Here is a 14793-nt window from a genome sequence, read left to right on the forward strand (position 1 = left end):
TCTTAAATTGTTAATAATTTTTAAAAATGGCGTTCTTAAAAAATAATTTTTAATTACCGAATAGAGATAAAAACTATAAAACTAAACCTGAGTCAGACTAAAAATTTCTCCCAATTATCACTCAAAATTCCCACCAAAAAAATTAATATATATAAAATAAAAATAAATATCAAATTCAATTGAATAACTAAAACTTTGGTATCACAAAATATTTGAACTACCCCTCAAATTAAATGGCCTATTTCGATGAAAAATACATAAAATCATATCTCAAAATTGCTTGCCCAAATAAGTAACATATATTTATAATTCATAAGACTTTAATAGCTAATAAAATTAATTATATTTGTTTAGTAATTATAATTTTTTTAAAAATCATAGGATTATTTATTGATAAAAATTTTTTTAAAAAAATTGCCCCAAATTATCCACTGAATTATTTTTTTATGTGTCATTAAATATGGCTTCCCATTTTAAATGTCTTAATTTGAACAAGAACGATTAAATATATCCTATTCTATTTTACATTATTTGAGAAACAATTTTTTTTTAAGGAAAAGTCAATTTTATCATTTTGATGGCGTATAATTTTGTTGCCTTATATTCAAGGTTGTTGCCAGTTCAAAATTTTCAAATTGCGGGAGAAATTTGATCATTTTTTTTGAGGGAAATTTGAAAATACTTAGGTTTAAAAATACCATTAAGTTAAAAATAACACTAATTAATTAAACATAAAAAATATTAAATAAGATAAACTAGGTTAGGAAATGGAACAACGCCATTTTTACGTTCCTGTTTCGTTCTTCCGGTCAAAAAAATATGTTCAGTTCCATTTGTTTTACATGATTTGGAACGTTCCAGAACGCGTTTCTAAAAAAAAATGTAATTTTATTTTTAACTTGAATTTTGAAAACATAAAAAATAATTTAAATTATAGTTTTAATTAATGAATATCAAAGAGACACTTTTATTATATTATGATAATTTTAAAATATAAAAAGCGTATTCCTATAAAGACAGAAGTGGGATTTCAAAGTTCTTAAAAAACAAGCATAATTATATCTTATAGTAATATTTTGAAAGAAAGAAAGAATGAAAGAAAGAAAGAAAGAAAGAAAGAAAGAAAGAAAGAAAGAAAGAAAGAAAGAAAGAAAGAAAGAAAGAAAGAAAGAAAGAAAGAAAGAAAGAAAGAAAGAAAGAAAGAAAGAAAGAAAGAAAGAAAGAAAGAAAGAAAGAAAGAAAGAAAGAATTTGTTTTAAAAAAAGAATAATTATTTGAGTACAGATTTTTTCCTCCTATATTTTCAAAAAAAATTATGCCCAAGGGAAGAGATAACGATTGGTATAAAAACATAACCAGTTAATTTAGGGTAATCATTTTTTATTTTTGTCTCAGCAATATCTACCGGAATCTAGTTAACATTTTTTTTGCAAAGGGTGACTGTACGAAAAAACTGCTCTTTAAAATTTGAAAGGGTGGACTTTATTTTGAAAATGCTTTCTTTTTGGGGAAAAAAATAGAAGGAATTAAAATCCAAATTACTGTGAATGAGTGGTTATATTCTAATCTATTGTCATATAATAATATAAATATTCTCCTTGAAACCAAGAAAAATATGATTATGAAAAATTCAAAAAGAAATTTAATCTAACAGTCGATTTTCAATTATGATTCATATGCTGCTTCAAAATCAGAAGCAATAACTTTGTTAGTAAGATATATTGAAAATGGTGAAATGCCTAAGCCAGATGAAAGATTAATAGTATATATTTTACGGGTAACACACTCTTGATAATAAAAAATATAATATGCGAACTTAATTCCACGGATCCACCCCTCAAATTCTTAGTTAGGTAAAGCTTTGATGGTGCGTCAAACATGAGTGGAAGGATCATTGAAGTACATGCCTTGATTAGAGCTGAAGTCCCAAAGGCAGTTTTTATTCGGTGCTAATGTCATCGATTAAACTTAATCATTGTTCAATTATGCCAATCGAACTAAGAAATGTTTTAGGGATCTTAGAGATTCACGTGTATTACAATGGTATTAAAAGATATACAGTGCTCAAAGCATGTCAGAGATGTATTGACAAATTCACAATGATTTGCATGCATCAAGAATACCCCTCGGTAATATTATCCTATTTGTTTATACTTAAAATGTTTGTTTAAATTATATCTATAGAAGCTGGCTATTATCATACAATGCGATTGTAAATTTTTTTAACTTTATGAAAAATTTTATCCTATTTTATGACTTTGTATTTGGATAAAATATTGTTGATGACAAGCTTGGCTTGTTCAAAATTGCAAACCATGTCAAAGGATATATGGTTTGCAATAAATCAAATTCAGTGAAAAGAGTGCCTGATTAATATGAGAAGTATAATTTAAAAGATTATCTTGTATCATTTTATTATCTTATTAGATAATGGCACTGTTTAAATGTTTTTTAAAAGGCACAATATTTCATGAAAGAGAGAAATCTACCTTTCCATTTTGAAAGTTTAGGCTTCTAACATCACAATCCAAAATGGCAAGGCGTATTTACCTTCATTATTATAATAATTTATTTTAGCTTTAAAACCAATAAGTTAAAACTATTTGATTTTTTAATCTTATAGTTTACTTACTAATACTTTTGCTTTCCATAATTTATCTCTTTTAGATAAATATTTATAAACTTCCTAATATATCTCATGTTGTTCAGAAAGGGTTATGAAATTAAACCAGTGGCCTATCCAGGATTTTCCTATAGGGGGGGATTATATTTGGGGGCTTTGCCCCCAAACTTCCTTTGGCTGGCCTTTGGTCAGCTTTTCCCCCACCTTCAGGCGGGTCATATCTTTGAGCTATTCTTTTAAATTATTCATAATTCAATAATAATTATATTAATATTTTTAACTTTTATTTACTAATTCGCACTTATGAATATTTAAGAAGAAATAAAGGTTATAACCCTATTTTTATTTTATGTTAGGTATATTATAAATAAATTTTTTTAAAAAAATATAAAATTGAAATAAAGTTTAGTGTCATTTTTTTTATATAAAATTTGCTTTAAAAACTAGCCTCAGCTTAAATTCTCACATAATATAAATATAAAAATTCTTTTTATTGAAAATACTAATTGTAGTGTGTATAAAATATTGACTAGAATTTTTAAAGAACAAGTTTTTATAACTTATTATCAAATACAATATTATACAAAAAATTTATTAAATACTAGAATTATAATGCGATTTTTAATTTTCGTGGGAAATTTTCCAATTCAAGAATTTTCTTTGTCGTTGGAATTAAATCTCTGTGAATATTTGACAGAGCTAACCCATTTAGTCGAGATTCTGAAGTAGTATTTTGTAAATAAGTTTTCAACCTTCTCAATTTGAAAAAGGTCCTTTCATTCGTATATGTTGTAATAGGCAAAAATGCAAGAATATTAAATACCTTCAAAATATTTGGAAATTAAGCCAAGGTTTCCTTATGTCGATTGAGCGCATCAATAGCATGCTCAGGTAAAATAATAAAGGTAGTAAATATTTATACCACAATTCAAATTCACTGATTAAATTGATTTCAGTATCAATATCATAGGAATAAAATTTTGCTAAATATTTAATTTTACCAAAAATGGCATCAGAAAACGAAGAGGGTCTTTAGGTAATAAAATTTAAAGATTACCAAAGACTTGTTTTTTATCTAAAAACCGTACTTTAATTTGCTATAAAAAAGTATCTAAGAATGGGATGAAATTGGATATTTTATAATATTCTATAAGATTTAGTTTGATTCAACGTCTATATAAATATTATGAAATATTCATCAACATTCATTCTTCCTGTCCACATTTTCCTCCAAACCAATAACTTGAACCAAATCGAATTTTTTAAAATTTCTACATAGTAGTGAGCTATAAGAAAATAATTTATTAATGCAACTAGCAGTAAGGATAAACTCTGCTTGATATTAAAAATTTTTGACGGGGCAGGGGGGGGGGTGGGGTAATATTTTTATTAGTTAAAAGGATATTTAGAAAAACAGGCAAATTTGCGATGGGGGGTGAAATTTCCCCCTTTCCCCCATTGGTTACGCGCCTGAATTAAACTAATTGAAATAAGACTCCGTAGTATACCATGAATGATCCTTTTCTTAATAATTTAATCATTTTATCAATGGAATAACATTTATTTAAACAGTTAAATATTGATGAAATTATAAATTACTCTGCTTTCTCTTTCCCTAATTTCTCTAAATTATTATTTGAAAATTTTTTTTTTTTTAAAGTATATATTTTTTTTAACATTTATATTATAATGTAATAAAGAAGGGTGCAATAACGATTATTTTTGAAAATTGACCAGAAGGAACAGCTTAAAAACTCGAAATACACAGAAATTACAAATGACCATGTTTCATTCCAATCATTTAACCACACTTGACACCTTCGGGCAAACTTGCTATAGCTTTTTTCAAAAATTTAGGATCTCAAATCAGCAAACACTCAGAAGAACCTCGAGAGGGGTTTTTTCTTCGGACTGGCCATAGCAATCCTTAAAACCAAATTACATCAGCTTCAACGGTAGTTTAATAACCAAAGAGCTATCCTAGACCCTTTATACTTCCTAATTTTTATTTCGCTTTATACCATCCCCAGTTTTCATTGTTATTTTTAAAATTTTTCGCACATATTCCTTTTGTCCCATTTTAATATAGACATATATTCATTATCTGTTATTAAAAAAAATAAAAAGTAATTATTTTTTATATTAAATTTATATCTTTTATTGTAAATTGTAATCTTTTAAATCATTGAGGTTTGGAATAAAAACAAAAGAACTGCTTTTTCGGGGGGAAGGGGTTATCTCTCAGAAAGTGTAGGGGCCACTGTGTATTGTTCCCCTGAAAAAATATTACATATGTTTTAACTTGATGATGCTTCCAACCTTTATAACCACTAGTACAATTAGTATTTTTTAATAGCTGAATATATTCCAAAGGGGATTCAATAATAGTCTTTAAGACATTTTTTAATTAAAGGTTCAATCGATTCTGTCAAGATTATGGGTAAAGAAGAGGCTTCTGGTGAAGACAAAATTTCCAAGAAGTCAAGGTTAAATTTAAAAGATTATCTTTGGGAGTAATAAAGGCAGACATCACTGCGTTATAAGCTTATTGTATATAAATCGAAATCTCTCATTTTTTCGAAGATTGCAAGAAATCCCAAATAAAATCTTCTACTTAATATTAAAAATATTATCTAATATATTTCTAAAAACTTCATAAAATTCAAAAAAAAAGAAGAGAATTTTGGAAAAATTAAATAATGACGTTGGTGTGAAAATATTTTGTAAAATATCTTCCAATTTTGATAACCCTTTAGGAAAAAAGGTGTTCTGTGGACACAACATATTCGGGGAGAATGCTTAAAAAGTAAACTAATAAAATTTATTCCTTCTAATTCACTAAACAAGGGTCTATTAAGATACATATGATTTTCAAAAATTTTGATGATAACTATTTCCCACCATCCAATGGATCAATTTTTTAAAATATACGTAATCATTTTAATTGATGTTTAGTAACAAAGTTATTATTTTAATTTTTTTTAAAAAAATAATTCTATATGTTTGTCATAATATTTTTATCGAAATTCTATTGATGACTATTCTAATTCAGAAATTTTTTTTAGAATTTGATATAAAGGTGGATTATTTTAGTTGGAAACCAGAATCTTTCCCCTTTAATTATAATCTTGCCTACAGCTATGAAAGCCGTCATTTCGTGACATGATTTTAGCTTAATTTTATCTGAAAAATTGGCTCTACCTTGGTTAAATTATAAAAATTGCATGACTTTGGAGCTAACCAGTGCAAGGCAACGTATTATACTAAAAGAACACTTGAAAAATTAGTTCCCTGTAATTGTCAAATTTGCGGTTTTGGGACAAATTTAAAATGACAATTTAACGTCACCTACACCAACCCTGTAACAATTTGTTTTGTCATTTATAGTATTATAAGCAGATTTTAATAATTTTTTTTAATATTTTGCTATTTTATACAATTATCTATCATATGATTATCAAATAAAAACTCGAAATCTAATTATTCTCTCGAAAATTAATAAATGAAATATGCCCATGTTAAGTAATAACGTTATTAAAACATAAGATTATATAATTAGGGTTAAACCCGAAAACTCGAAAGGAATATGAATTTAAGAAGCATATTTGAGATTTAGATTTATTGAGAGTATAAGGCCTATTTTAAGAGAATTCAGCTCCATATATTCAATTGCTGCTAAAATATTTTTAGATCATGAATCTTTATAATTTTTTTATATATACCCGGACCGGGCTTAAAAATTTCTTTAAAAAAATATACCTGGGCCGGGCCGTATATTTTTACACCTAATATTTTTAATCGCCATTTTGCTATAAAAATTAAGAATGACCGAAAATTAATTTTTAAAATACGAGCCGGGTCTTGCTAATGGTACCTCTACAGGTCTCTGAACATTCATTCCCCAAAAGTTTATCATTTATATTTTGTGTGTGATGGTGATAATTTAAATATGAATGTTATGTGAAGCAAACTGGAATTTAAAAATAATAAGATTAAAAAAGAATATTTATGAATGAGCCATTATAATATAAATATTCTTATGTAACAAAATTAAATCGAAATCACAGTTCGCGTTCCTTTTCTGTTCCTCCTGAATATGTCTGGAACTTTCCATTCCCTGTCCCGAAAACAATAATAATTTAGATTTTAAATAATATTGGACAATTTATAATAAATATTTATTTTATAAATTCTAAGACAACAAAAAGAGAAAATACTTTATTGACAAAGAGATTTAAAGTTTTAATCAATAACTTTTCTTTATAAAATTAAATTATCAAAAAAGTAAAAAAAATGTTTAAAAAAATTTATATTGAATTCTTGACTTATCATAAAAGTAAAAATGTTAATAAAAAAAAAATTATTTTAAATTTTTGACAAAATTTTTTTTTAAACTATCTTTGGAGAGAACATTTTAGTGTTTAAAAACAAAACAAATTTTTAAAAAAAATAAATCATGAATCCATTGAGGTCTATAGGTCCATCCACTCAATATTTAAATCGATATTTAATCATTAATAACACTTCAAAATTAAAACAATAAAAATAAAAGTTAGATCTAATTGTTATTAATATTGATTCAAAATGAATTGTTTATGTTTTATTGATTAGTCCCAAACTTATATTAAATTCAATAATTTATTTTACATTTTATATTCGACGTAAATTTTTCCTACTTTATTTCCAGACTCGCCAATATTTTTTTTTCCGCTTACTTTCTATTGGAAAGTCAGAAATTTTTTTATTTGGGCCATGGCAAGAAGAATAATTAACTTAATATTTTAGCCAAAGATATTACATAGGTCTGGAGATTTTGCTCTTAGGGAAAAGGTTTGGGCATTTATTAACGAAATCTCGAGGCTGTGTAAAAAATTTGGCTAAAAAAAATTAACCGGTTTAACAATACGGTCTTTAATGATTAAATTATGACCAATTACTATGATCATTCATTCATAACTAGGATTTTATTTTCCTTGTCCTACATTTTATGTTCATTTGCTTTAATTGGAAAATCATGAAACCCTAAATCCTTATAATATTGGATATTTTTTTCATAAGTTTCTGGATTTTAAAAACGCGGGCTGAGCTGGGACAACTTTAGTAAGAAAAATGGAACCGGGTCGAGCCTAAAAATCTAGTCATTTGCAGACCTCTACTTTCTACTTTCCAATCTTCGCGATATTTTAACGATTCCATTCTATATATTTTTAAATATTTTGAATCTATTGTTTCCCTTCTTTTTTTGCCTCCCATATATTCCACATCTCTTCAGGTAGGGGTAGTGTTCAAGGTTTTCTAAAGTTATAACCCATTTTATCAAGTTATGACTAAAAGCCCGAACCATTTTTTAGGCTTCAACTTCAAGCAAAAAGTTTAAAATATTTTAATAGGCTTAACATTTGGTCCTCGCTTATAAATATTATTTTGGAATAATTAAATTTTGGTTATACTTATATATCTGACAATCGAGTCGAGATCAAATTATTTTTGCAAAAAATAAAAATAATTAATATTTGAGTATTAATACATTATATGATACTTTTAAATTGTATGATCGAACTATAATTAGCTAACACCAGCTTCGGGAGAACAAAATTTCCATTTCCACCGTAGGAGGTTTCAGAATTTCCACCGTAGGAAGATTGAGAATAATTACTTCTAGATAACATTTCATCCAATGCCAAATCTTCCACGATCCCGTAATTTATCCAATCGGACCCGGTAGAATTCTCACCGTTATAGCTTTCCATCCAATTTTTATTGGAAGATGATAATGTATGAGTCAGGATCCAAGATATTTTCCACGCATTTAGACAAAGTATGATTGTCCATGAAATCGTAAAAATCATTCATTCATATTATCATAAAAAAATTTTTCTTATGTAGGAAACAAATATAGACAACGAAATATATAGCCATTTAATTTAAATTTTTTTAAAAAAATAAAAAATTTTGCCTATTAATAATTATAATTATATTCATATTATTTTTTTTAATTAACAATTTTTTGAAAGAAAGATAATTCTTTAATTTAAAAAATTTTTAAATATTCGAGGAAAGATAATAAAACAAAAAAATATATATAAATGAATTATGTATTTTTTATATTAAAATTTATTGTCGGAGTTAATTGTCCCCAATTTTCCATTCCTTCTCTCATTTCCTTTTTTATTTTCGAAAATAAAATATGATTATACAAATTATGAAAGATAATCTTCATTTAATATACAAATGTTTGTGTCAATTGGAGGAATAAAATTTTATAATATTTAAAAGGCGATATATTATATTATTTATTTATTTTTTGAAAAAAAAGGAATTTATATAAAAAATCTTCTTCAAAGATTATGTCAAAAAAAAAAAATTCGTAATATTAGTTATTATTACAAATAATATACAAGTTTCTGTTATATCTATAATTATAATGAGTTTTCTCCGTGCTAGAGTTTAGTCTGATTTCGTTAGGATTCATTCAACTCACAATTTAATTTTTTTTTCTTTTTTTTTAAAAATAAAAAATACAAATTCTATTTTTAAGACATAACATAATTGTTAGAAATCTGCAAAAGTAAGTCCCTTCCCCGGTTCGAACCCGCCCCGAGCACCAATATAGTTTTATTTGTTTGTAAGAAATTTAAAATGCTTAGTGTGGTAAATAATGGAAAACTATATTGAAAAATAATTAATACCTTTATTTAAATAAATTCAGACCAGGCCGACCAATAATTTCTATATAGGGTCGGGTTTTTCGGGATAAATAAAGAAAAATTTATTCGGGCCGGACCGGATAGGCCCGATGCAGATCATTAATTACGATAAATATTTTATTGTTTGTCAAAAAAAATGCGATTTATCTTCTTATCTTATTAATTCCCGACACCGTAAAAAATTATGTTTAAAATTGATTCATAATTCGGCAATACAAAAAATATTTTTGACAAAAAAACAGAGGAACAATTTTTTTTTTATTCATAAAATAAGTCCACTGGGAATGAGAGAAAAATGTTTACTCAGTTATTATAATCCATCCTATTTAAATCTATGGATTAAAATTCTCCCCAAAACATTGTGGTATATATTTTTTTGTATATCAGTTCTCTTAGCATCCATAATCATAATCTTGTTAAAATATCTTTTTCTTTTCTCCTTTTTTGTTAAAAAATAATAATATTTATTTCCAAAAAACCAACATAATTATCGGAAAAATTTATGACAAATTACATATAACACAATTCAAAAAAAAAATATATTTTATATATAAAATACAAATAACCAGTTTTACTTTATTTATTTTTTTAAAAAAATTTTTTTCTTTTTATACTTTTTTTTGTTTTCATTTTTTAAAAACCTTCCAATCTTTAAAATATTTACTATAAACTTGATCCGTTACTCTGTAAAGAAAAAAAAATTAATTTCATACTTATTCGTTATTAATATTTATTACAGGTGGATATGTTGACTGAATACCAGGGATCCAAACCGAAACGAATATCGGTTCGGTTCAGGTTCGGATAAAAATAACGGTTCAAGGTTCAGGTTCGGTTCGAAAAAAATAAAAATATCGGTTCGTTTCGAACCTCTAAAAACCGGTTTGAACACTATTCAAACCTACTTTAGGATTATGTATAAGGAATTTTTTTTTATTTCATAATTAAAATAAAAACCTTCATTTTTATTAATTGCACATTATAAAATAATATTTAATTTATAAATATAACAAATAAATATATCAATGAATAATTTTAATATGAACAATTACTTAAAAAATTTTTATTAAGCCGCACAATTAATATATTTTCAAAATTCGTCTCACTCAAATTACATCTATAAGGAGAAAATATAAATTTAATTGTTGATAAACATCTTTCCACACTAACTTGGGTAGCTGGCATTGTCAGTATGACATTTGATGTGTCATTTATAATACTATTTTTAAATAACTTATACATTAGATTTAATTTTTTTCTAGGCATTATAATTTATAAGCTTAAAATATTTAAAAAATGTTGTAAAATGGCAATATACTAAAGTTTATAAAAATTATGACTGACATTTATCAATAACATTTGATTGATAATAATTTTTAAAACAATTTGAATATAATTAAAATTTTTGCAATATACTACTAGTATAATAACTTACAATTATTTTATAAGCATAAAATTATAAGACTCGAACCGGTTCAGAAACATTTAGCATTTAGCGGTTCGGTTCAGGTTCGGCTAGAAATATTTTAGAGGTTTAGGTTCAGTTTAACGGTTGGGTTCAGGTTCGGTTTGGATCCCTGCTGAATACTGGATAGGGATCTTTAATTTTCAATTGACCGCTTACTTAATTATTTCAAAATAAGCCACAATATCGTTCTCTATTTTAACTGTTAACCATCCCTAACCAAAATCTATATTATGAGGATTTGAGAAAAATCTGTCTTCAGATAGAATGGGCCATTTCTTATCTGAGAGGTGAGACATATAGAATCTTCTGGTTTGAAATTTTTTCAATCACCTTAATAAAAACAATTCTAGTTATTCTCAAATCCTGCTTAGATTTAGAAATTTTCAAAGTTCTTTTAACTGATTGCTATGATACCATAATATTGCCAAATTTAGAAACTACTTTGTCAATTATTTGGAGAGGTTTCGCTATAGTATCTGCAGTTCCCTTCTTTACATATCATAGATTTTAATGACTTTTTGATTTTAACAAAATGAAGGGTATCAGTGTTGTATTACACAAAAAATTTGGTAGGGGTGATAAATTTTTTAATATTATCTAAAATATGATATATAAAATATCTATTTTTTGAGTATGTGAATAATTGTACAATTTATATAATATTTAAAAAATATAATATATAAAATATCTAATTTTTTTTATGCATAAAAATAATTTTATTATTTATGTAAATATTTTTAAAATAAAGTTACAAATTTGGTACTAACAATATTTATACAAATTTGGTACTAACGATATTTATACAAATTTAAATATATTTTAATATGAATTATAAAATTTTCCATAAATCTTTCATTTAGTTTTCTTGGGCTGTATTTTTTTTTGAAAAGATTTCATTCCCATAGTCACAATTCAATTTCCATATTTTGATATATGCATTTGGGAATCCGCTCCGATATCCAAAAGTTTATTAATTTTTATGAACATTAAATTTGACAAATAATTTATTCTTAAATTCTCTCTATTATCTATCATGATTAAATTCATAACATGAAATCCCCTTACACACACGGCAATAATATGTGAATATCAATATATATGATATTTGGTGATTGATATGTTGTACATATTTAAAAATTACGAGTTTCATATCACAATGTAAAAGATATCAGGTTGGACTAGACCTGTCTATCGTCCCGCTTTAGGCTGCGTATTCCCGCTAAGTGAATTTCTGCCCAGCAAAAAATTACACGACCAAATGTCCTGCTAAATTAAAAGGTAAAATAATCTCGCTTAATATTCCTCTACATAGTCATGAAGTACATTGCCAAAAGGACCCCGAAGAACTTGATAAAAAAAACATCCCAATTTATTATATAATCCAATCAACTAACAATCCAATTTGAAAATTTCAAATTTCTATGGATTATTTCTTATCCATAGGGTTCTTAAATCGGCTCTTAATACTATCAGTCGGAGTTAATTTATTTTTAAGATTGATGTAAGTTCTTTAAACTTCTTCAGTTGAAAATAAAATGATAATTTTTCGCAAAAATTAGTTTAGCATTTTTAGAGTCGTTCAAAACATGCTAAAAGTGGAGTCATTTATCACTAATACTTTCTGGTGATGAACTTCCCTGTATACGGTAAATAAAGTAGAGGGATTTCTTTGGCGGGTTGTAAATTTTTTAAAGAAAATTTGATGTTTAATAATATCGATTTTATAGAGTATTTCACGCGATCGAGAACCCCACTGTCCCCTTGGAGTCGGCGTCACTGAAATAAATAAAAGATTTAAAAAACCTTGTATCACTGTCTATTTTTATACCATTTTCTTACCTAACCAGTACCTTTTGTATAAGCTTTTATTTTTAGTTTAATATTTTCAAAAAAATACTATTTTTTATATTTAATTATATTAATATTCATAAATATTGTTTAAATGAGAGATATTTTTTTAAATATATTTTAGTTGATTATAAAATATAAAAAGAAATTAAAAATTTTAATTAATAATATTGAAAAATAATACTTGCTTCCCAAAAATATGAAAAGTGAAAAAAAAAATCATTTTTAATTTTATAAATTTTTTTAAATTTTATAACAGTAATCAAGAGAAAGGGGAACCAAATTTAACACTTTTGAAAAAAATATTAAAATTTTTTAGCGGGGTAGCTGAACTCCTGTTTAAAATTTGTAAAAGTGGTTAAAAATAGAAAAATAGTTTTGGAGGGCTTAGCCCTTATATTCCTCCTCGTAATAAACCCCTAATGGGTGTGTTTGTGATTAAAAATGGGCTTAAATTCTAATATTGGCCACAAGATTTTGTATTTAAATTTAATGTATTTCAAGAATCTCCATCTATATTTTCCGTAAAATTTTTTGAATATTTAAAATTAAGTCTTAAAAATAATTAAATGGACAATTTTCGGGGGCCTACTTTTTTTGAGGGTCAATTTCCTTGGGGTCAAATTCTGTAAAATATTTAATGTTCTATGTTAATGATATCATCTATAAAATTAGTTATTTAATATAAACGGTTGACCACTAAATAGCATTGCTCAAAATAGTAAATTGAGTATGTTTCGCTAGAAAAAATTAAAAATTTAAGTTAAATATAAATTGCAAATTATATTTTATACTTTTTGAATTTAATAATATTTATAGATGTTAGCGATTGTCGCCAATAAGATTGAATTCTTAGAATACAAAATCTTAAATTTGAAGTAATATATTAGTTTTAATAGTATACTGGTTTGAATTATGGAAAGTATAAACTTAAAAATGAATAATTTAGTTGATTATTGATTTTGAACTTGTCTCACAAATCACAATATTAAATTGGATTAATTTAATATTCAATTAATAAATGATTATATTTGATTAATTAAGATTGTAAAATAACTTAAATAATATTAACTCAATTAAGCATCAACTGTTAATGCTTGGTTAATATTTAGACATTATGGGTGACCTTGATATTCCATTTTTTACACAGAATTTTTGTAATTGTTTACATAATGAAAATATAATTTATATATATTATACTAATAATTAAAATAGGAATGATTTAATAAATATTTATATAGTTTTAATAATTTTTTAAAAATAATATTAAATATTTATAGATGTTAGCGACTGTCGCCAATAACATAGAATGCTATCTTAGAACACAAAATATTAAATTGGAAGCAATATTGTCTTATTATATATATTTTTTTAATTTTAAGAAAACTCATAAAGGAAACCTTTTAATAGTATTTTAGGATACGAGTTATTTATATTCTTTAAATTTTCTACTGGCAACATAATTCAACTATTTTAATTAATGCGATTTAGACATGAACCCATCAGCTAGCATCATAAATAAATGTTAATTAATATCTCGCTAGATGGCGCCAACAAAAATTTAATTTTAATTAAAAATACATTATATTTTTTTTCAAATTTGTTTTAGCAGATTAATATTTTTTTAATGTTTAATGTACCTAAATTAAAATATTTATTCAATGTATAAAATGTAATATCTATTAAAATATTTATTCAATGTATAAATGTAATATCTAAATTAAAATATTCAAAATAGAAATAACCTATTTATATCTAATAAAAATCGTAATGACGATAAAAAATAAACTAAATATTTAAGTATCAAAGACCATATTCGAACCTGTCATATATATATAATTTTTTTGAACATTCAGGGTGGACCTAATGTTAAATTTTGAATTTTGGACTGGTATGAGTTGATTTTTTTTCAAAATTTTATAGACTATTTTTTTTGACCCCCAAAATTCCCCCCCCCCACCCCTCCCCCATAAGAAAATCTTAGATACGCCACTGATAGATAGCCTCGACTCAGTTTAGATTGTGCATTTTAAAATAAGATATTATTTTGAAATTTCATTCAAATGTTCAAATTTAAAAAAAATGATTGTCGAATTTTTAAATAGATGTATTAATTTTAAAAAAACTGAAGTTTTACATTTTATTTC

At 25.2% G+C, this 14793-nt stretch overlaps 1 protein-coding gene across 2 annotated transcripts in view; it reads right to left on the minus strand.

Moving 5' to 3' along the window:
* LOC135927805 (netrin receptor UNC5C-like) overlaps positions 1–8436 on the minus strand; it is a 46253-nt gene extending 37817 nt beyond the window's left edge. For both annotated transcript variants that reach the window (XM_065463999.1, XM_065463997.1), the window contains exon 1: positions 8163–8436. In XM_065463999.1, the coding sequence (XP_065320071.1) occupies positions 8163–8373 (211 nt within the window). In that variant the 5' untranslated portion in view covers positions 8374–8436. The remainder of the gene's footprint in view (positions 1–8162) is intronic.
* Positions 8437–14793: the final 6357 nt, after the last annotated feature.

This window comes from Gordionus sp. m RMFG-2023, chromosome 4, assembly GCF_954871325.1.
Source record: "Gordionus sp. m RMFG-2023 chromosome 4, tfGorSpeb1-WG-v2, whole genome shotgun sequence".
Taxonomy (NCBI): domain Eukaryota; kingdom Metazoa; phylum Nematomorpha; class Gordioida; order Chordodea; family Parachordodidae; genus Gordionus; species Gordionus sp. m RMFG-2023.